General features: G+C 48.3%; 1 protein-coding gene across 8 annotated transcripts in view; it reads right to left on the bottom strand.

The window, feature by feature from the left end:
* Positions 1-418: 418 nt before the first annotated feature.
* Positions 419-24241, bottom strand: part of MACF1 (microtubule actin crosslinking factor 1) — a 278797-nt gene continuing 254974 nt past the window's right edge. For 4 of the 8 annotated variants that reach the window (XM_027775768.1, XM_027775770.1, XM_027775772.1 and 1 more), the window contains 9 exons: positions 23491-23653; positions 21920-22074; positions 20688-20762; positions 19801-19818; positions 16246-16363; positions 6589-6800; positions 5977-6087; positions 2632-2761; positions 419-1872 (listed from right to left, as the gene is read on the bottom strand). In XM_027775768.1, the coding sequence (XP_027631569.1) occupies positions 1616-1872; positions 2632-2761; positions 5977-6087; positions 6589-6800; positions 16246-16363; positions 19801-19818; positions 20688-20762; positions 21920-22074; positions 23491-23653 (1239 nt within the window). In that variant the 3' untranslated portion in view covers positions 419-1615. The remainder of the gene's footprint in view (positions 1873-2631; positions 2762-5976; positions 6088-6588; positions 6801-16245; positions 16364-19800; positions 19819-20687; positions 20763-21919; positions 22075-23490; positions 23654-24241) is intronic. The other 4 variants (XM_027775773.1, XM_027775774.1, XM_027775769.1 and 1 more) reach the window with 3 other exon arrangements.

The raw sequence follows: 24241 nt of genomic DNA, 5'->3' as shown, positions 1-24241 counted from the left end.
ATTGCTTCTTTGTTGCCTTGTTAGTCAAAATTACCAAGGATAACTAATAAATCTTTATTAACTAGTAAAGATATTTTGATTTGAATGCTTCCAAGTACTAACAGTACTATCATATCTCAGAGTAACTTTAAACAACTATTACAGGGTGCACGCATTCACAGGAGAGAGAGGGAAAGTGAGAAAGCACCACCCTGGGAGAGTGGGCAATGGCCACACCACAATTCCTTTTCTATTCTCCTCTCAGGATTTCAGTCATGCATGCACCTGGCGTTTCCCAAGCTGCTGGGTTCTGGATTCAAACCACACAGTCCGCTGTGTGCGATCTGGCTGCCTTAACCACCATGCTGCCAGTCGACCCTCAGGATAACATTTATGTATGTGGGAATGGTTGAGAAGAAAATAAAAAAAAAATACAAAGCATTTGTTACTGCAAGCAATTTTAATACAAAAGTGTGTCTTGTTTTTAAACAGTTCATTGGTAGAGCTTCAGTTTCTGCCTCAATTAAAACCAATTGAGATAATCACACAGCAACATGGTCGGAGCTGAAGAGGAACAGCAGCTAAAAAACAGGAGCCCCATCAGCCCCTCTTCATGGTTACTTGGTCAGTTGACTTTATTACGCACAAAAAAAGACGGAAGCGAACGGGACTGGGTAACAGTGTGCTGGTGAACTCCATCCGAGGGCGAGCAAGTGTTCGTCTCAGGTCCACGTTTTCTGAATAGGCTTGTGGGATTCATCCCTCAGTTTGTGGGAAGTTGATCGATCGTCGAAATAAATAGCAAAAACTGTGGATAAACAAATCTGTAATTCGCAAAGCCACCGAGGAGTCTCCCTTGCCAAGGGTCTGGATCCTGGTGAGTACAGGAGTTACTGTGGCTGGGTAGGAAGTTACAAATCAGTCCGAAACCCCAATGTGCTGACGTTTTCTGAACGGCTACATTTATTCCTGAATTCTAGCAGCTCTTTGTCCTTTAAACACCCAGTACTGAGACAGTATTCAAAGACAGTATTGCAATGACCTCCTTTTGCTGTATTATGTGCAAACGTTACTTAAATGAGGTTCACCTCTCTTCAGCTAAAATCACACGACATTAAATTAGAAAAAGCAATTGTAAGTGCCCTCCCCTCAGTTCTTGCTAATTGAGGTGTCTGTGATTTACAAAAAAAGAGTTCCTTAAACACTGCAGGATTCTTTTTTTTTTTTTTAATATAATTTATCTTGCTGAGACAGCAAGTCAAGTTTATAAAGAAGATGCATTTAGGAATAATCCTAAAAGATATAAAGCAGGTTTACAACCCTGCACCACGCAAAAACCCGAGTTAGAGGCTTTTTTTTTAATACACATTCTCGTTTTGACCTTTTCACTTATTTTTCTCAAATATTTCATTTCTGAGCCCCATCCATTACAGGGTTACCAGGAGGCAAATTTTATCTACATAAATATTCACATGAAAATAGTAACTTACAAAAAGAAAAAAAAATAAGGCAGCTTCATAACACAATTATTGTTTTACACTTTTAACAATATAACTTCTCCCGTTCAGAATAAATATACACCCAATGTATGGAGCAGGATTCAAAGTGGATAGTGGCTTGGGGTGCTTGTACAGTGTTATCGCTTGGGACACGGAGTCCTGGGGGAGGCCGTGGCGGTCTTCTTAGACATGGTGGGGATCTTGGAAGGTTTAGCTAGCCCTCTCCTGGAGCTGCCCTGGCCCCCTGCAGCGCTGCTCTCTGAAGTGTCTGAACAAGCAGACTGTGTCTCTAGAAGGTCAAAGTCAGAGGCGTCGCTTCCTCGTCGGCTGCTTGCTCGACTCCCGGCCCGACTCCCGGCCCGACTCCCGGGGCGACTGGCTGACTTTTTAGGGTCTGGAATTCAAGAATAAAGCGATGGACTTAATGGAGGCAGCACAGTGTGGGAGAATGAGCGTTCAGAGGCCGAGGTCCTGATCCCAACCCCATGTGGGATGCTGTGCACCCTGGGGGAATTGGCCTGTCTGGACGCGGAAGAGAAGCCTTCCCTGGCTTTGTGAGGCTGCTAGAGACCCCAGAAGCAGCTCTTGTAGCGGCCCTGCCCCCTCCGACGCCCCCAAGTGGAGGTCAGTAGGGCCACTCAGGAGCCTCAGAGCAGCTGGGTGAGACAGACAGAGTGGGAATGGAGGCGAAATGGAAACGAAGCCAGTTCTGAGGCTCCCAGCAAGGTCAGTAGGTGAGCAGAAGCCACCTTTCCGACTTCCTCTGGTCACCAGCAGCCGCAGTAAGTACGGGTGTTGGGAAAATTACTAGCCAACTGCCAGTCCCGGCTCTGGATGGCTTCTGGAGAAGGCCCCACTTCAGGAGGCTTGTTCTTTCTTTCACATTCTCCCAGCGTGGGCATTTCTGATCAATCACAGGTGCCCAGCTCTGGCCATGGAGGCTCCTGCCTCGGAAGACGAGGTTAGAGCCAGCCAGGAGTAAAAGTCGCCTGAAAACCCACAGGCCCTCCTCCCTGCACAGGCCCTCCTTCCTGGCCACCCTGCAAGTACTGCTCGAACTGCCACCGCAGCCCCATGCTGCAGAGAAGCTGCTAGCTGCCACGCCCTGCTACGCCCTCCCACCCCGCAGCCAGGGCATGAGGTTGGGACTTACCTGCCCGGTTGGTTTTGGCACCTGTGGAGGCTGGGGACGAACTATTGCTGGTATCACCAGCGAGGGACGTCCGGCTAGAATGGAAAGTTGGTGTGGGTCGTTTCAACTTGCTGCCTGTTGACGGAATGAGCTGAGCAAAAGTAAAAAGGTCACAGTTACTTGACAAAATCTCCGACAGAAATCCAATTTCCAAAGGTCTACTTAAGCCTCCTAATATCAGATCAATTGAAAAGCAAATTAAAAGTCCTGGAAAACAAAGATTTATTGGGAAAGTGTTCCGCTGGGTCATCGGAAAAGTCATAATGCATTTTTGCATAGAAAAACATGAAAAAATATGTCTTGACTTTTCCAAAAATCCAACAGATGCTTTTTTTTTTTTGAAGAGGTTTTTGCTAATAGGGCACGTGTGCTCTCCAGAAAGACAGAAAGCGAGAAATCACCCCCTGGGGGGGGGTGGCCACACCACAATCCCTTGTCCTCCATTCTCCTCTCGAGATCTTGGACACACACGCACACACGTCTGGCGTGACTTTAAGCCACTAGGTCTGGGACTCGAACTGCTGTCGACTACACGGGAGTCCAGCTACATAGCTATTAACGCCAACTGCTGGTCCCAGATCAAGCATTTTGATGACTCTCAAAATGTTCCCATTTAAAATGTCAAAACATCTTCCAATCTTTTATCTGACAAATTTCCAATAAAACCTTAAAATGTTGTTATAACAAAAACAAATATAGTGAAAGGGTAAAGGGAAAATCCCTAGTCCTGGGTACCAACATTTGGGGTTGGACATGTGAAATGGGTCTTAGCCCTATATGTTTATGGAAATTCAAATATGACTTCCATCTCTATCGCTAAGTAGGTGCAGTGACTTTAGTGAAGAAGTTTTAGTACATATCCTTATTAGTAAGATGCAACTAAACTTGAATTGTGCATCAGATAAATGACGAAAAGTGCACGAGAATGAAACTGACACGCAAACGTGGCTCTGAGTGAGGAGCCAGATCTGGGCTGGAGTGTGGCCTCATGAACTGATTCTGTAACGTGTCTTTGCTTCTCCCTGGGGAATTCAGGGGCCAGTTCTGCCCCGGCACCTTTATCTCTACCCATACCCTCTTGCTCAGTCCATCCCAGCCACATTTCTTCCAGTGGCCCAGCGAGGGGCCCTAGTCCTGCCCCCTTGCTGCTCGCCCTGCCTGGACTTTGGCTGCACCGTCCACCCCCACCCTCCAGATATGAGGATGACTCACTCCAGTATTTCCTGTGGAGAAGATGACCTGTCGGAGAGGTCTTCCCTCATCACTCAGATAACAGCTCCTTCCGGTCCCCTTCCCCTGCTGCACGTTCCAGTCGGAGCCCTGCCTCACGTACACGCTACCTGCTTGTTGCCTGTCTGGCCCTCATTAAAGCATCGACTCCAGAAAAACAGACTGTTCTGCTCACTCTCACCTCCTCAGCACCTGAACTGTCTGGCACAGAAGAAGGACCCAATAAAACCCACCGACTAGATAAACAATGTGCGGAAGCAGCTCCTGAGCCAGCAGGGAGCTGGGCGGCAGCGAAGGCCCCGCTCCTGGAAGCAGCTACACTTCCTATTTGAACGCTTTCTTTTTTCGGAAGATAGTAGTAGACTGAACTTGGAAAAGAATTTTAAATTTGATTAAAACTTTTTTTTTTCTATTTCTTTTTTTAAATACCAGTGGATGTGTGCACATGCCAGAGAAAGACATGGAGGAGAATGATCGCACCACAATCTTCGCCTCCGTTCCTCCATCCTGTCAGGATTTGGGGCACATATGCTCATGTACCTGGTGTGTGTTTCAAGCCATGGGAGCTGGGACTCAAACCATGATCAGCCATACAGGATCTGGCTCCCTTAACCACCAGGCTATGGGGCCAGCCCTTACGTTTGTTTTAAATACCAGTCGTGCTGCAGCGTGGCATTCTACTTCTTCTTTGAAATCAAATGTGTAAATTGTTTTCCAGGAACTTTAAGATGCGTATATAAGGCAGTCCATCTCCTTGTTTGCTGTATTTCTTTAATTTATAAAGAGAAAGCAAAAGCGAGAGAAAGTGATTAACGTTCAAGCACAGACTCTCGGCCCACGCAGAAAGAGCGCCAGTTTCAGGAGCTGCTGTTCCTGAGCTCTGCAGCTGGGAAGAGCACAGGTCTGGGGATTCAGGGCCAGGGTTCCAAATCAGGACACGGCCTGGCTCTGGGACCCACCAAGTAAGTGAAGGTGAACTCTCCGATGACATGAAACCGAAGACAACACCTTTCGACAAGACAGAAAGGCTGGTCTAGCAGAGCTGTGAGAACTTGCACTTCATAGTTAAACATGGGTAACTTTAGGATTTTTGAGATTTTCATGAAACTGGAGCAATGCATTAAAGAAATAGAAAAGCAAGATCAGCATGTTGAGTCTTGGGGCTTTTTTAATGGCAGCAGAGCCTCAGCTCTTGCTTGACAACAGATATATTCTGGAATTTTAGCTGAGAGTGGATGAATCCCGAAGCAGCCACTCCTCACAGGCATTGGCTTCTTGTGCCTCCCGGGTTTCTCTGGCCGAAGCTTTACCTGACGGAAGGCAAGACCTTTTAAGGCCCAAGAACCCAATGCATCTCTGCAGGAGCTAGAAGGCAAACCGCACTGTCATCAGACAAGCCACCAGCCCATGCTGCGTCCCTGAAACACAGCTCTTCCACGGTGCATGGGCAGTTTAACGGCTGCATTTGACCATGCGTAACGGCGGGCATGTGTACTCAGATCAAGGCCACAGCCACCCACGTGCCTAGGCCGAGAAGTTCAGAAGCTAAAGTCTGAGCCTCAGAGCAGTGTACACTGGTGACGTGCTTGGCTGGAGGAGGCAGCATCCACGCCTCGGACCAGCGTGGCCACACCAACCACCCTGAGGACGTGTCTCGGGGCGGGGGGCGCCAAACACTCTTCTATTCTCAGCAAAGAGAACATCGCCGAACATGCGCCATAGTTAAATTTCAAGTGTTCATAACTCGTCCGTGCATCTGGCAACTGGAGATTCCAGGAGGCCTGATCATAAGCCACGTCAATTGACAAATCACCAGGAATGGCGTCCTGAACAAATGTTGTTTGGGAGACTGTAAAGCTGTCAGAAAATCTAGCTTTAGGCATCTCTTACTCATCTCCAATTCTGATAAATCCGAGTTAGAAACCCGTGAAACGCTGGCGAGGTGGATCAGCTGTGACAGCAAGCACCCCAGAGGCGGGGGAGAGCGCGGACCCAGGTCAGGAGGAGCTGGTCCCGTTCCCGGCATTAGTGAGGCCGTGTCCTCCCTGTGTCCTTGTCAGCAAAGCCATACTCTACCTCGGGGCTGGGCAGCTGGAGGTCAGGATAATGGCTGTCCCTGAGAGGGCTGCCAGCTTTACTGTTTACCAACCAGGGTTTGTCATAACAGCGAGAGAACTGAAGCGGAGTCTGTGAAACGGAAATCCAAGGGAAGGATGGGAACAATGGAAAATGGAACAGAAAAGGAGCAAATTGGGAACAGAAAAAAATAAATAGAAGACACTGAATTTTAAAGAAACGGAAAACAAAATAAAATGCACATCAGTCCAACAGGATGAGCAGGACCAGGCGGAAAGGCAACAGCATTGCCCATACACAACCCCCAGCACTGTCCAACCTATCTGTTGGCTCCCGTGGCACCCACGGTGCCTGGATTTTAATACAGATGAACTCTGAATGGCTCAGATCCAAACCAGGTCTACGAGCAAAGCAGCAGTTCTGCTGTAAGAGCCCGAGGGCATGTTTTAACACATATCCCTTTTCCTTACCGTAAAGGTCCTCTCTATGGGCTAGGGCCCGGTGGCCCTGGTCTGGGCAGCTTGTCCCGGATGTTTTCCCATTCCTGTCCTCACTGCCCTCTTGCAGAGCCTGCACCTGACCACGAACATGGGCTAAGAGGTGAGCACGTACCTTGGCACCGCTGGCTGGGGTGGCTGGAGAAGAGGGCATGGACGCACAGCTGTGGTTGCTCTGACTGGCACTCGAGCTGGAGCGGGTGGGGGAGGCCGCCCGGGAAGATGGCTTGGACCTCCGACCCCGTGACCGGAAAGGGGTCATTCCCTGGGATGCCCCCTCTGGCAGGATAAATTTCTCTCTAAGTTCGATGTTAGTTCTACCTCGTGCTGGAAAGGGAATACACACAGACAACGTCAGTTCACCTTAAACTCTAGTCTTTGATGGCTCCCCAGCAGCGTGACCCCATGATGGCAGTGAAGTGAGTCACAGGGTTACTACCGTCAGTGGGTTCTAGAAGTAACCCCGCGACTGACCAGCCTTGCCGTGGTCCTCCCCCGCTGCACACGCACGCGTAGCACTAAGCTTCGTTTGCTTTAAAAGGCAGATCTCTGTACTGAGTCTCGTCTCACTCTGCCATCATCATCTTGCTTTGCCACCGTCCCCTGGGGTCAGCACACCGTAAACCCTCGAGCGAGAGCATACGCGACAGTCCGCAAACTCTCAAGTCAAGCCAGACCTCCTTCTCTCTCCAGCACACGTGTACTTTCTGCTCGGTTTTTGCGTGACTCGTGGTAATGAAACCGTGGAGAAAAACACATGACTGAAATAGACATTGTCCGGACCCTCCTATTTGAATTCAGTCAATAACAATCCTCAAGAAAAGGGGTCCAGGAACTCAGGGCAAAAAAAGAGATCAGGACAGAATCATTAAGAAGGTAGACATGTGGGCAGAGAGAGAAAGGAAGACAAAGACCATGCACAAAACCTGCCAGTGAGAAGCTGTTAAGTTGAAACCCGAAAGCAGTGAGCTGAAGGGGCCTCTGCAGGGAGAGGGACGTGGAGGTGGGAAGCACTGAGGGTGAGGACAGCCCTGAGGGCCGGCGGTGCTTTCCGGAGCTGTGACCAAGTACGGCCAACGTGGACGCTCACGGTCAAGGACATCACTAACGGCACGGGAGTCCCTCTGGAGTGTGTCCTGAGGTTATTTCTCACTAGATGATGTTATCCCCTAATTCTCGACCTCCTCGTCCATCCAGAACTGCTTGCTTGTCAGAACGTACTAGAAAGAGCTAAAGAAACGGGACTGCAGGGCAGTGAACCGTTCCGAACACAGCATTGGTTTTTCTTTTCTATGCGACACCTTTACTTTGGTTAAGAAATTGCAAACCTAGAAGAGGCCAGCTTACTGGGCCCACTTCCCTTTTTTTTTTTTTTTGAAAGGTTTTTGCTATAGGGCGCGTGCACTTGCAAGAAAGAGAGAAAGTGAGAAATCGCCCCCTGGGGGGGGGGGCGATGGCTACACCGTAATCCTTGGGCACACACGCACATGCGCCTGGTGTGAGTTTAAGCCACCGGATCTGGGACTCGAACCGCAGTCGACACATGGGAGTCCAGCAATATAGCCATTACGCCAATTGCTGGTCCCTTACTTCTTCTTCTATCCCACATGTCTCTCAAGGAATTCAAGGAATCTTGGAACAATCAGATCTTTAAGTTGGGTTGTACCACTACCCAAGCAGTGGTCCCAAATTCTTCTCAACATACCATATGCTGTCATTTGTTCAATTATCAGGTTAAAATCGCTAACCTGGACACCAAGACCTCTGAGTTACAGCCCCCGCGCCACTGCCAACTGGACGAATCTCCAGATTCCCGTCCGGCTGGCCCAACATTCCCTCTCTAAGATGCGGCCAAAGCTCACGCCGCGTCCCGAGCCCTCTCTGCCTCCAAAGGCAGATCCAGCTCCCCCAAAGCACTCCTCTGTCAAAGCAGAGGACCCCGGCTTCTTCACGTTTGCCCCCTGCACTGGGGAGTGAGCGTCTCCACGCAGGGGCTGTCATCGTAATTTGCCTTGGACCCCAGTGGCGGGCGTGTGTTTAGGTTTCAATAAATGCCTATGGAACTAGAGTAGCCTCGTGGCCTGCACAAACTTCCCCATGAAGACGTGCTCATTACTCTACGGGGGATGCGGGACAGGAGCACGGAGCCGCGTGGAGGTGTGGGGTTGTGAGCAGCGAGACTCGCCCTCCAGCTGACTGGCTCTCTTGCACACTGGCCACAGAAGTAAACGCGTGGAGTTTCATTACTGAAACCACAAGGTTAAATTCACGACTGCCAAGCCCGACTGCTAAGAAAAAGCAATTTAAATGAGCAGTGAGAAGTTTTCCATTAGGAAGATAGCACCGGACTGGGCCAGCAGGTGGCACGGTTAAGGTGGCTGGGTCCCACATGGCTGGCTAGCCGTTCAAGGACTGGACCAGGCAGCTTGAAAATCATGCTGGGTGTGTGCATGCATGGACAATGTAGTTGGGATTGCAGAGTGGCCATCTCCTCTGGAGGTGACTTCTCATTTCTCTGTCTACAGTGAGCAAATGCACCCTGCAGCACAGGACAAAATCCTGACAGAATGGAGAAGGCGTTATAGCATGGCTACCCCCCACTGGGGTGCTTCCTCCCTCTCTCCCCCTAGCTAGCACATGTGCCCTTTGGCAATCGAAACTTAGATATATAGGAATGAGATGATCCAACATTACCACGGACAGATTCACCCTTGGCGTGTATGATCTGACCATCCTACGCAGAGCTCCTGAAGGCCACAGTGGAGTACGCAGGTGTGACGACTCGGATGGCTGCTGAGGGCCCAGCTCACCCTCCAGGATGGGCTTATCTAGGAGGCTGGGAGAGCCCAGTTCCTGTGTTCCCACGATGTGCTTACACGTGGTAAAGAAACGAACACAGCCAGACGGTCCCGTGCTCATGGGGAACTGCTACCCTACAGTCGCTTCTTGGGGAAGGGTCATCACCCTTCCAGGTTACTAAGACCATGCCACGGGCACACAACAGCAGGTGTCAGAGCAACATGAGACGTTCAAGTCTCACTTTAGTACTCTTTAAACTACATAACAGAATCTGCAGAGACTTGTCTTCCCCTTTTATTTTCCATCTTCTTGGTCCCTATGCCCTTAAGCTAGTAATATTAAAATTTATGATGCTCTCACCTCAGTAAAGAGGCCCCAAAATGATGATCTTATCCTAAGGCCTGTTTAATTAGCTTAATATGCTGTAAGTTCCATGGGAATTTGCATTTTAAAAGAAAAATACTTGGAGATTCAAGGCAAAGAATCGATTCTTGGCAGGGACATTTTACATACATATTACTTGGAAGAAATGACAGCTATTTCTTTAAAAATATACTTAAAGCAGTCAATTTTCAGAGTTAAAAAGGAGTTAAGGAGGCAATTAACACTTTTGTTTTGATAAGAAGCCAGAAAAGGGTTGGATCGAGGGACACAAATGACAGTTGGAAGCTACGAATTAATTTCTGAAATAGCTGCAAAGGTAAACACGAAACATGTTTCTCAAAATAGAAGGCAATGCCAAACTCTGGGTAAGCAAAAGTTATGAGCAAATTAATTTGGTAATAAAAATATTTTTAGTTTTTTTCATTGGTTTTTGCTATAGGGCGCGTGCACTTGCCAGAAAGAGAGAGAGAGAAGAGAGACAGAAAGCGAGAAATCACTCCCGCAGGGGGGATGGCCACACCGCAATCCCTTCTCCTCCAGGGATCTTGGGCATCAGCACACACACACACACGCCCAGCGTGAGTTTCAAGCCGGGTCCAGGACTCGAACCGCAGTTGACTACATGGGAGTCTAGTGACATAGCAATTATGCTAACTGCTGGTCCCAAAAATATTTTTAGTCTTTAACCATTGAGCCATGGGGCTGGCCCAAGGCCACCATCTTTGAAGGCAGTTATGTTGGCTACCTGATGTGGGCTAGAACAGGCCTGTTAGTTAAAACTCAGTTTTAAGCTACTGTCTTATGGGGTATATTTTAAAAAAATTATGTATCTGTCTGTCTGTCTGTCTGTCTGTCTGTCTATCTATCTATCTATCTATCTTTACTTACATACTTATTTGACCAGAGAGGGAAGTGGAGAGGGAAAGAAGGGGGTGGGGGAGAAAGCCACCAGGTCCAGGATTTGGACCATAGTTGACCATGTGGAGTCCAGTGCCCTTAACCACCGCACCACCTGTGGGCTCCATGGGTACAGTTTTGATTTTACAAGATAGAGTTCTGCAGAATGGATGGAAGTAATGGTGGTACTATTCAATGTGAGTGAACTTAATGGTACATTTAAAAACAGTTAAGACAGTACAAGGCCAGCCTGTGGCCTGGCGGCTAAGGGAGCTAGATCCCATATCCCAGACCTGGTAGTGTGAAAAACACACTGACTTGGGACCAGCAGGTGGCGTAATGGCTACATTGCTGGACTCCCATGTAGACGACCGCGGTTCAAGTCCTGGACCTGGTGGCTTAAATTCACGCTGCGTGTGTGTGTAAGCTTGCCCAAGATCCCAAGAGGAGAATGGAGGAGAAGGGATTACGGCATGGCCATCCCTCTGGGGGGTGATTTCTCGCTTTCTCTGTCTTTCTGGAGAGTGCACTTGCCCTATAGCAAAAACCTCTCCAAAAAAAGAAAACACACTGTGTGTCCATAACCCCAATGAGGAGGGGAGAGAGAAGGGACTGGGGCGAGACCATCCCCCACTGGAGGATGTTTTCCTCCACCCCCACCCCCTGCCTGTCACTCGGTTAGCATGTATATGTCTCCCTTGTCAAAATCAGAAAAAGTGAAGGCAGTAAATTTTATGTTATGTATATTTTGCCACTATTTGATAAAAGTTAGTTTAAAGCCAAATGTGTCTTTCCAATCTTCATAAAAGAAGCTTTCTCACTTATTTGGAGGAACTAATGGTTCTAATGGTTAAAAACATACATATTGGGGTCAGCAAGTGGCGTGGTGGTTAAAGGCACTGGACTCCCACATGGCCGACCACAGGTCAAGTCTCGGACCTGGTGGCTTGCTTTCTCTCGTCCTCCTTCTCTCTCTGATCAAACTGGAAAATAATAATGATAATAATAAATAAAGTTAAATAAAATAATTCTTAAAAAAATACATATTAGGTTGGTGCAAAAGTAACTGTGTTTTTGCATTGTTGGAATTTGTCATTTTCTATTAGATACATTCTTAAATGTGGTTATATCGTACATCATTTTAATGTGCATTTCTTCCTTTATGTATTTTTTTTTTTGGAGAGGTTTTTGCTATAGGGCGCGTGCGTTCGCCAGACAGACAGAGAGAGACAGAGAGACAGAAAGCGAGAAATCGCCCCCCAGGGGGGATGGCCACGGCGCAATCCCTTCTCTCGGGATCGTGGACACGCATGCACATGCGCCTGGCGTGAGTTTTAAGCCACCCGGTCCGGGACATGAACCACGGTCAACTACGTGGGAGTCCAGCGACATAGCCATTACGCTAACTGCTGGTCCCTATTTTACATGTATTTTAGATTATGGAAATAATGTTAGTCAGAAAGCAAATTCAAGCAGTTTTCTTATTTGAGTTCAAAATGGGTCGTAAAGCAGCTGAGACAATTGGCTGCACTAACAGCACTGGCCCAGGGACTGCTGCTAATGGACCTGCAGGGCAGTGGGGGTTCCAGGCGCTGGCGGAGGAGGGGGGAGCCTTGAGATGAGCGTAGTGGCCGGCTGTCGTTAGATGACAGCGACGGAAACAGAACAATCATCGAAGCCGATCCTCTTACAACTCTTAGAACACAAGCAGCTGCTAAGAACTCAACGTCAAACAACCTATTCTATGGTCGTTTGGCATTTGAAGCAAATTTGAAAGACGAAAAGCTTGGTAAGTGGGTGCTTCATGAGCCTACTGAAAAATTTAAAAACCGTTGTTTTGAAGTATTGTCTTCTCTTATCCTACGCAACAAAGAAGCATTCTTGATAGGACAGTGACATGCAATGAAAAGTGGATTTTATTCCACAACCAGAGATGACCAGCTTAGTAGCTGGAACAAGTTCCGAAGCATTTCCCAAAGCCAAACAGGCACCAAAAACAAAGGGTCATGGACACCATTTAGTGGGTTCTGACCTACTTGGGCTTTCTGAATCCCAGTGAAGCCCTTAGACCTGAGAAGTGTGCTCAGCAAAGTGATGAGCTGCACCCGTACTGCAACGCCAGCAGCTGGTCGTGGCGCCAGAAGGGGCCGATTCTTCTCCATGACGCGGCCCAACCACGAGTTGCACAGCCAGCGCTTCAGAAGTTGAGTGGATCAGGCTACGAGTTTTGCCTTGCCTGCATACTCGCCCGACCTCTGGCTAACTGGTTACCGCTTCTTTAAGCACCTCAACCACTTTTTGCAAAGAACGCTTCCACAATTTTTTTTGCTGCCCGAGAGTTGGTCAAATCCCAAAGCAGGGACTTTTTTCCGCTATAGGAAGAAACAAACTTAGTTCTTTTTGGGAAAAAAAAAAAAAAAAAAAAGTTGATCGTAATGACTGCTATTTTGATGAATAAAGATGTGCTGAGGCCCAGTTGTAACGATGAAAAGTTCACGATCCAGAACCTCACTTGGCGTTGCACCAACCTAGTATTGGCCCAGTACATCTCACACCCACTCTTCAGGCAGGAGCGCTGCTTTAATCCTGACCCAAACCGTGGCGACTTCCTTTGCCATGGTTTAACTAAGAAACTAAAAACTCTGATTTTGACAATAGAAGGAAACTGTATTACCGGCAAACCAAGAACTACTGGAATACTTGCATTTTTACATTTAGCCAAAGCAACATGCCATTTGAGAGACAACTTTGATTTTTTTAAAACAGCTATGTAAAAGCAGGTGACCAATGACGGCATACACTGGTATTACGGTGGGTCACTGATTTCATACGATGCTTGGTATAGCATTTGCTACCGTCCATAGACAGGTGAAGGTAAGAGCTACCACGAGCAGTGCTTCTGGAACCACAATAACCCTTGCAGAACCCTAGACAGCTTGGAGTAACTTGCTTTTCTTTTATTTCTTTTTCTTTAAGAGAGATTTTTGCTATAGGGTATCTGTGCTCACCAGAGAGAGAGAGACAGAAAGTGAGAAATCAACCCCCATGGGGATGGTCATACTGCAATCCTCCTCCATTCTCCTCTTGGGATCTTGGGCACGCATGCACACGAGTCTGATGTGAGTTTCAAGTAGCCACATCTGAGACTCGAACTTACACCATCTGCTGGTCCCCCAAGTAACTTTTTTCAACGTTCGCACCCTTCCAACTCACTGATTACACCCAGCTCTTAGGTGGTCACCTGTGAGCGCTGTTTTTTGTTCGATTAGAAAGAGCACATCCTCTGTCTATCACTCACATCCTCTGTCTATCACTAGAAGAGTTAAGACATCAGAACTGCTGTGGAGTTCTCCACTCCACAGTCCACAGAATGGAGAGGATTCCCAAAGTACTAGGAGGGCCTCCTGGACAGTGACAGGAAAGTCTTACCTTGTTTGCTCCGAGGGATGCGAAAAAGGCTACTATGTTTCACATACAATAGCTAGTGGATGGCCTTCCCAATTGACTTGGGATTCCAATTTTTAGATACTAAAATGAGGACAAAGCAAGCAGTGTTCTCCTTGGCCAGCAGCATAATGCTATCGTAAACAGAGCAGCAGCAAACCACAGGCAACTGAGGGCTCTGAGTCCACGTGCAGTCTCTCTCTCCCGTTTAGTGCAATCACACGTGACAGGAAGAATGAGACCTCATTAAAACACTTGGGAAGGAATAATGTTTAACCGAGTTATGGTTAAACTTACACGGATTCTTCATTCGAAACAATGAAGACTTTTAAATCAGACACTGGGTAATGACATACATAATTCTAAAGTGGATTAAACCCCTTTAAGTTTGTGTCAGGAAAGGTTTTCAAATTATTTTTTTATAAAAGGAACTTAATCTTGTTTTTTTAAAAAATTTTTTGCTATAGGGTGCGTGTGCTTGCCTGAGAGACAGAAAGCAAGAAGTCATCCTGGGTGTGTGGGGGGATGGCCACGCTGTAGTTTCCCATCTACTCTCCTTTTGGGATCTTGGGCATGCACACACACATGCCTGATGTGAGTTTTAAGCCACTGGGTCTGGGACTCAAACTGCGGTTTACTACGCAGGAGTCCAGCAACATAACTATTATGCCATCTGCTGGTCCCCCTATAAAAGGAACTTCTCGTGAAGATTACTGCTTACCTTTTATTTGAATTTACTGAAGTAAATACAGAATGATCTAAAATAAACATAACTATTTATGGGCATATCAGAATTCATGTGAGAACTGTCCCTTTAACTCCATCTTCTCTAAATGCTTCCAAATACTACTGCGAATCACTGCCCAAGAAGTCAGATAACTGTACTGTAAACATTTCTCTCTTTTAGGCTTGTGCGTCCTGGTCATTTAATTAGGCAGGCTGGCCCTGTATACACACAGGAAAAGGAGGCACGCCAGGCCCGAGCCTCGGAGGTGCAGAGGGTGAGCAGCACGCACTCGAGCCAGACTGCCTTGGTTTGAGCCCCGTCTGCCATCTGCTCCTCGCTGGTCCTCTAGTTTGGGCAAGTTCGGCCAGTTTTCTATGCCTCGGTTTCCTATTCTGTAAAGCGAGGCAACACTACCTATCCCTCAGGGAACAGTGATGAGGCCCAAGTGTGTTACGATAACGTGCTGATCACGCGCAGCACACACAGCTAAGTAAGTGTTAAAGAAACGGAGCCTCGGACGAACTCCACGGACAGTCTCAAGGGCAGTATTCCACCACCTGTCCACTCGGACTGTTAGGCTACGGTTTGGTGATTCCAAGCATTCATGGAGGCAGCAGTTACCAAGCGAAGCCATTCCACGGGCTAGGGTACGGGCAAGAGGGGCGAAGCTTAAAAGCCAACCTAGGGGAGACTGACTGGAAATCGAGGAGCTGGAGTCAGAGCGCTTTATTTTACTCCCGGGATGGTGAACTAGAATAAAAAAAATGTAAACACAAAGAAACAGAGACAGAGCAGGAAACACAGAAACTGGTCAGGAAAGACAAACTGGCAGACGGGGGCGGGGTTCCTGTGTACCCACATGCAGCCCTGCTAACAGGAAGGAGAAAGGACCCGGCTGAGGATTTGGCGGTGGGGCGTGGTCACTGTCCCTGCTGCAGTCCTCACACGCCTAGCTGGGTGTGCATCTCAGGCCCGTCAAGTCGGCAGTTTTCTCTTGCCACTGGGCTGGTGGGCCAGCCTGTTCTCGTTCACCGAAAGATACCCATGGGTCTTACTTAGCAGCCTCTGTCTCAGAGCATCTGGGCTCCCTGGGAGGAATCCCTGGTCCTCCCTCCTTTTAGAGAGGCTCACCAGCCCTTTTCGTGTTTGGGAAGGGCCCACCTCTCTCTGAGTCATGGGAATTACAGGCAAAGGGATCTGAGGCTCTGAAGAGTGAACCCAAAGGGCTTCAACAGGCTCCTTTCTAGGCTAGCATTAATACCCCAAACTGAAATACTCAGATGACACCAAGGCTTAATTTTTACTACTGTGTTCCCCTAAAGCCGCCTCCCCAGCAACATCAATCTCTCTGGCATTTCCTCCAGAGCTTTGATCTAGTGGGACAACATCTGGGCAGCTAAGTGACAAGATAAGAAGTGAATACACCCCCATCAGCACAAGACCCATGACCCAGGCCCATCAGCCCGAGCCCCACTCCCCAGGCAGTCCTGACATACCAGCGGGCTCAGGAGGGCTCCTTACCTCGGCAAGGGTCGTTCTTCACTAGAAACTCGTCCAAGGCCATCCATCCCCCGCCAACGCGGACCATGACCGTGCTGCGCAGGATGCGGACCAGCCGCAGCTGCTGCGAGTCGCCGAACTGCAGACCCAAGGGAGAGCGTGAGTCGCGAGCCGGGGGCTACCTGTGCTGCTTCCCCCAGAGCCGACTGTATTCAGACAGGAGTGACAATGGGAGCGTTCATGGAACTTTCTACTCCATTCTGCATTCTGACATCTTTCACAAAAGGGTTATAAAAACAGAAAAGCAGAAACCTCAAACTACAGACCAGTGTCTTGATACACTTTCTCCTGAGAGAAAGTTTCAGTCTGAGGCTCATACCCTGCCCCTGCCCCTGCCCCAGAAGGGGAGGACAGATGAATGTCAGCTCCCTCTCCTTCTTTCAGGAATCGTCTCCGTAGCAGAAAAAGGTGGATGTCACCTTCTGAATACAGTGAGCTTAAAAGTGAAATAGAGAACAGCAAGTACTATTCCAAGCCTCAAGGAAACTCCTGCGAAGCATTGTTACAAGCTTAGGAGAGAATTTGATGTTCTGCATCAGGTTTTCAGAAATAAACCCTAAGTATTGTGTAATTGCAATGCCACCAGCAGTCGAGTTTCTTCAGAAGACAAATGATTAGATAGGATTCACACTAAAATTCGGTTCAAGAAATTAAAAATTTAACCTCCCAAGGTGACTGATTGCCTGAGAATTGTTTTGGATGTTGAAGCAAGCATGACTCTCTGACTTACTCCTGCCCCATTCCTGCCTGATACTCCTTTTCCCTGGCCCTGACTCAACTTTGGAATTTCCCATTGCATAAATGATCCCTCGTCCCCAAACGAAGAGACAACACAAGAGAAGCATGCCGAGACTCCAAAGCAAACACTAAACACTGGCTGGAGAAATGGAATTCCTAAAGTTGCTTCATTCAAAGTGGGGGTGGAGGTGCTGGGGAGGACTGTTTAATCCTTCCATCAATGCATCTGGGGTACTCCTGTTTCTCAGCTGCTGTGACTCCAACGCACTTTTTTTTTTTTTTAATTATATGGAGAGGTTATTGCTATTATGACTACGCAGGAGTCCAGCAACAAGAGAGAGACAGAGAGACAGAAAGCGAGAAATCACCCCCCAAGGGGGGTGGCCACGCGGCAATTCCTTCTCCTCCATTCTCCTCTCGGGATCTTGGGCACACACGCACACGTGCTCGGCGTGAGTTTAAGCCACCGGGTCCGGGACTCAAACCGCGGTCGACTACATGGGAGTCCAGCGACATAGCCATTACGCTAACTGCTGGTCCCTCCAACGCACTCTTTATACGGGCAAGGAGACTGGAAAATACTGTCCCCCTCCCTCTCCAGCCAACTCTTCTGAAACTATAAACAGTTCTACATTTCTCAACTCATACGGCCTCGGACCTTTTATACAAAGGGACCACAGCAGTGGCGTGGTGTCGTAGAAGCAGCCTTGAACCCCGACTGGTGAGGGAATGCAGCCCTGTCCTGGGAAGGAAGCCCCTGGCTGTGGCAGACCTCTCAGAAACTGGGCCAGCGAGTGAAAACGGAGGCCTCCTGGGCGAGTTCTGGGAGGAACTGGGTCACCAGACCCAAGGGCAGTGGGAGCCTGAGTCACCGTGGGGGTTTTCTCTGGGTGGGTGAGGAGAGGAAAGCGACGTACACCCGTGCGGCTTCAGAATGAACCAGAAGGAACCCTGGGAGCACTTCTTTCTTTGAATAGTGGGGCCTAGGGTGGAGTGATGGTTAAGGGCACTGGACTCCTACATAGCCAACCATGGTTCGAGTCCCGGACCTGGCAGCTTGCTTTCTCTCTCTCCCCCTCTCTGGTCAAATTAAAATAAATAAAGTTAAACAAATAATTCTTTAAAAGAAAAAAAGAATAACGAGGCCTATAGTTTATTACTCCATTTCTCTCATGGGGTTTCCCCTTTGCCTTTCTGAAAAGCTCTATTTAAACAAGGTTCTAACTTGTTCCTGCTAAGCTACGGGGAAAAGGAAGTTTGACCCACGCCAGCAGCCAGAGTAGCTGGGGCAGTGGAGAGGGAGGAAGGCAGCTGGAAACAGGGACCTGTGAGCGGCCGGCAGACAGGCTTCTCAGTGCGGCACGCACTCAGCACAGCTCTGGGGACCAGCTGCCACTGCGTGTTCTTCGGCAGGGACTGAGGTTCTGGCAATGGCTCTGACGTCAGCCGTGAGAGCAGGCGTGTGGGCTCTGAAACCTCAGGTGCCTTGTGTATAAGGCTAACTTCACAGAGCTGTTCTTGGCATCAGAGGGAGCTCACCTGGCTCTCTCTGGCTTAGTGGAGCAGTAGCAAATTACCTGGTGTGATTCAAGCCACCGTGTCTGGGACTCGTGCCACGGTCACCCCTAGGGAAGGGCCCTGGTGCCTACATCAGTCATTAGCAAACAGGCACACTGCGCTCACCTTATGCACAATGTACTTAAAGCCAGTCTGTCCTCATCTTGTCTTTCCTTCCTACCCCGTTCTTCCCACTGAACGTTAAACATAGTTAGTGACTACTGCAGTGCCCAAAACAAGGCCCCCAATCAACCCGTAGTGTTTCTACTTCCAGGTCAGAGAGACAGATTGACTCATGCAACTTCTTTCCATATTTGAAGACACAGGATCCCAGAACCCTCAGAAAGATCTGAAAGGTTAGTGTTACCAAGTGGAGTTAAAACGCATAATCTTTTTTCGCAAGTTTAATTTGGTCCTGTTAGATTTTGGCTGGCCGTTATCTATAAACGTCAGGCCATGGCCAACGATCATTTGTACTCTACGCTTCTTGGTCACTCTGTAATCATAAGCTACAATCTAAGTAACCATAACCGTTAACAAGGTATTAACCAGAGAGTACTAAGGTACCCAGGATTTCCTGACTTAGTGAACATTGCAGGATTTGTGCTGTCAAAAGACAGATCCAAGTCAGATTGTGCTATCTGGTATCCCAGCTTCCAATACGGAAGTACAAGAGCAGGCTCTTTCCAGGAGTGGGATGGACTGATTTTGTCTGAACTGTTATTTATAAGTCATAATATCATCTTTAGCCAACCTTAATTCTGAATGGAAATTTTTCTTCAAGCTTTTATTATAGGGTGAGTGTACTCACCAGAGTCAGATATAGGGAAAAAGAAATTACCCCCCCGGGGGGGCATGTATCAATCTTTTCTACACTACTCTCTGCTCATGATTTTGGGCACGCACATGCATCTGGTGTGATTTTCAAGCCACCGTGTCCAGAACTTGAACCACGGTCACCCACGTGGGAGCCCAGTGCCTTAGCAACCAAGGTACTTGTTGGCCCCTTCACCTTTTTCATTTTTCCCCCTTAGATACTTAAATTATTTTTTGCTCAGATGGCTTTTGAAAACCAACCCATTAGCAGTTTCCCCACTTGGTAAGACAACCGAATGTGACCCGGGCATGCTCAGATTACGCCCTCTCCCCACAGCAAAGAACAGGCAACGTTAGCTACACAGCCCACGTCCGCTGAGCAGAGCATCACAAGGCACACTGTACCTGATTGCCGAGGAAGAACTACAAGACAGTGAGAGTGAGGGGCGGAGAAAACAAGGGGAAAAAAAGAGAGAACATTTTGTCAAACGAACACTGAGAAACGAAAATCGCATCGTCACGTTACCTGTCTTCCTGCAGAGCGATACATAATGACCACATTCTTACTCAGCTCCTGCCACAGGGATGTGGGTCTACAAATTAAGGAGACCTCACTTTCCACCCTATGTTGTTCTTGTTAACTCGTGTCTCTCACAGGTAATTTAAAAACTAAGAAAACAAACCCAATAAGCAAGGTAAGGTTACTTGGGGCTTTCTAGCTACATGTGCCTTGGGATGGACTCAAGGTGGGGTCCCTAACACGCTCAGCAGACAGCCTGGTGTCGACTGGTTGCACTGGGAGGATGTTTCTGATGCAAGAGCGAGGCCTGGATTTTCCTGTGTTTCTCACTCCATGTATCTGCCATTGAACATGGCTCTCTGAATCCTCTGTGCTGATCATGGCTTTTCTTAGGAATTTAGAGAATCCTGACAAGCTGGTCAGTCATTAGAAGTAACTGTTGTCAAATGGCCTTTGTCGCTTTGTGGTCAGCAGTGATGTGAAATGTCCCCGACCTCAGAACGCCAGTATGAGCTACCGTCTACACAAACGTGCACTATTTTCCAGAAGGTACAACACAGAGCACTGAGTAAACTTGCCCAACATTACATTTTGACATTTGGCATCTGCAGAGATGAGGTCCAGGGAGGGCTCACATCTCAAGGCTCTGGACCTCCAAGGAGCAGAAGGGAGAAGGTGGGACCCTTTACCCTGCTGTGAGCCCTGCTGCTCCCACCTACGGGGCGCATATGGGAAACCACTACCGTGAGGAACGGGCTTTTCTCTTCCTTACCCGGTATTTGTTCTCTCCGATCTGCTCCACCTGAAACCTTTTTGCACACTTGCACTGAGCCACTTGTCTTGTGACCTATTGGTTGCGAACAAAAAAAGAGAAGTGTGATGGGTAGAATGAGACTTCCTGTTCAGAGAGACAACAATCTGCACACGTCAGCAGGGAAGTTACTTATTATTCACTTCTGAGGTATTTCAGACTTCTCACACATGCATTTATCTAGTCCACATTAGTGCATGTTGCTCTGAGAAAATTGAGACACTAAGAAAGAGGATGAAAATAATTCCCAAGTAATTACACAACACGTTGTTCTATCCCGCTTAAACATTTCAGAGAAAAACACTACTGTGCACACATCAAGATCAAATGACTAATAAAGGATGAACAGATTTGATTTTCATCCCCAGAGCCTGCGATCCCCGGAAGTCAGTCCTGCACGTTTCAGGGCCACCCCAAAGACCTGCCAGAGCAGGTCTAACACCTGTCACGACAGACTCTGCGACCTGCGTGCTCCCAGTGGATTTGCTGTTTCCGGTGTGATGTAGTTGAACCATGCAGAAAGCATAGTGGGGGCACGCTATCTTTTTTTTTTTTTTTTTGGGTAAGTTTTTGCTATAGGGCACGTGTGCTCACCAGAAAGACAGACAGATAGAAAACGAGAAATCACCCCCCAAGAGGGGATGGTCATGCCTCAATCCCTTCTCTTCCATTCTCCTCTTGGGATCTTGGGCATGCACGCACATGCACCCGGTGTGAGCTTAAGCCACCAAGTCTGGGACTCAAACCACAGTCGAGGAGTCCGGCGATGTAGCCATTATGCCATCGGCTGGTCCCAAAGGGGGGAGGGGCATGCCATCTTAAAGGTGACAATTCATTCCTGCAATGCTACGTTTAAAAACCATGTTCCTCAATTCCAAGGAGGGCTGCAGAGGACTAAGACAAATGCATCCTAAGCGACACAGTGCCTGGGAGCCAGGATTGGCAGTGCCCTGGGAAGGGCCTTTGCAATCTCTGGAGCCCCACACAGATGGCACTCTGCTGACTAGGCCATCTAGACCAAGACAGAGCTCAGTAACCAGAGGTCCCCTGAGATGACAACCAAAAGGAAAGCCCCAAAGAGAGCCTGGAATCACCTTCTAACAGACAGGTCAAGGGCTCTATGTTAACTGCCAAATTCAGGACAGGAGAACCTGCAGTCAAAAATGTGCACAAAATACGATTGTTTCCCATACCTCGTCTTCGATTTTATCTGCATCAGTCGTCGGTCGATAAGCGTCCTTGTTAGGATGGAGAGCAGCCACAAACTCATAGTAATCAATGTAGCCGTCCCCGTCTCGGTCGAAAATGTCGGCCACGGCAGTCATCTCTAACTTGGTGGTGGGGAACTCTGGAGAAAAGGAAGCCCATGGTTTGTTTTTTCTTTAGAATTATTTAATGTCTATTTATTATTATTATTTTTTAATTCGAGAGAAAGAGAGAGAGAGAGAGAATGAGAAGGCAAGCTGCCAGGTCTGGGACTCAAACCATGGTCGACCATGTGGGAATCCATCATCATAACCTCCATGCCACCTGCTGGCCTAGAATCTCATTTCAAAACACGGAGTAAGAGGGCTTACTGGGGGGAGGGGAGCAGCAGATGGCATGGTGGTTAAGGGCACTGGACTCCCACATGGCTGACAGTGGTTCGAGTCCTGCACCTGGTGTCTTTCTCTCTCTCTCTCATGCTCTGTCCCTCTCTGGTCAAATTAAAGTAAGTAGATAAATAAAGCTAAATAAAATAATTCTTTAAGGCGAAAAAGAAGGCTTACTTGGGTTAGTGCTTACACAAATAATAATATTTATTTTGGGGGGGGGAGAGGTTTTTGCTATAGGGTGTGTGTGTTCATCAGAAAGACAGAGAGAGACAGAGACAGAAAGCGAGAAATCACCCCCCAGGGGGGATGGCCATGCCACAATCCCTTCTCCTCCCTTCTTCTCTCGGGATCCTGGGCATGCACGTACATGTGCCCGGCGTGAGTTTAAGTCACCGGGTCCGGTACTAGAACTGTGGTCAACTACATGGGAGTCCAGCGACATGATCATTAGGCCATCTGCTGATCCCAATAATACTTTTTAAAAGGAAAAAAAATGACATCTTCATTTATTCTGAAAAGCAATACATGTGCGCTTTAGAAAATGTAAAAGATACAAGTGACAGTGAAGAAAAGATACAAGTGACAGTGAAGAAAAGATACAAGTGACAGTGAAGACAACACTCCAGTCACTCTACCTTTCCATGCCGGGACATGCCAGGTCCACTCCCACCCCTCCTTCGGTCTCCATTTCTTTCCACAAATCTCAGATGGCTAGCTCCTTCTGCGACCTAGATCTCTGCTCGAGAATCAGCTCCCTGACAGGCCACCCCTGACTGCCCCACCTGAGGACGGAGCTGCGAGCAGCTCTGTGTGATCTCGGTAAGTCACTTAACTGCTTCACACCTGACGTATTGTCCCGCCCAAAATAGATGAGGTGCCTTAGAAACTGCTTTTATGAAAAATATTTTTAAAAACGCGGTTCCAGGCCTCAGCACTCACAGGAGTTAGCTTATCTACACCTCGAATGTGCGCTGCTCCCCCAGACAAGACCTGCTTTTCCATTCCTAGTGAAACAAGATTCAGCCAGACCACGTTGAGCAGGCAGTTGCTGCTTCTCCCCGAAGACGACAGCTCTCACTTTCAGACAGACTGGTCAGCCAGAATACCTAGCTTCCACCAGGCAGTACAAACAGCGACGGTCCCACGTTAGGAACCACAGTGTGACTCACTGGATGCTAAAATGCCGTCGATAAACTCCTGACGAGTTATCTTCCCGTCCTGGTCCTTGTCAATGCGCCGGAAGAAATCCATCACCCGAGACTTTTTGTGGTTCATCCAACGCATGTACTTCTTCCTCCAGACATCGAAGTCGAAGTTGGCAAATTCCTTCAACTGGACAGAAATCGAAGATGTCAACAGGACCCACTGTTTTGGCCCTCAGAGCCGCTGAGCATACCCAGACCTTCAGACATTCAGTAAAGCCATGCAGGTCTTCCAGGAGGGCACCGACGTGGTAACTCTGTGCCGCCTCTCTGTGAAGACACAATCTGGCCCCTTCGTTTAAAAGCCATGGTTATGTACACAAGCCGCGGTATAATGGAGGAGCAGGAGAGACAGGAACCAAACCACCACCGTGGAAGATGCAGAATGAGAGTGAGTGGAGCCAGCCGTGCTCTCCCTTTGGGCTTCTCAAAGATCTCCGACGTTGGGATGGATGTTAGCCCAGAAGGAGGTCCCCAGCGCCCCTCGGTCGTGGCATTGTGCAGGCACTATGACCACGTTGTATGTTTCCCTGGATGGCACGGGATGGAGCACACTGACCATCTGATTCCACGCTAAATATCTGGCCTTGGTGGCAAACGGCTGGCCCGTCAGTGGGCAAGGCGACTGCCAACGACTCAGACTATCTTAGCGACACGAACTCGCAGTGACTTCAACAGTGCAGCAGTTTCCCCCTGGTCTTTCAAACCCCAGAGTTGG

The sequence above is a fragment of the Tupaia chinensis genome, unplaced genomic scaffold (genome assembly GCF_000334495.1).
Source record: "Tupaia chinensis unplaced genomic scaffold, TupChi_1.0 Scaffold000604_1, whole genome shotgun sequence".
Classification (NCBI taxonomy): Eukaryota; Metazoa; Chordata; class Mammalia; order Scandentia; family Tupaiidae; genus Tupaia; species Tupaia belangeri.
The sequence above is the reverse complement of the archived record's forward strand: the minus strand, read 5'-3'. Positions and strand labels throughout refer to the sequence as shown.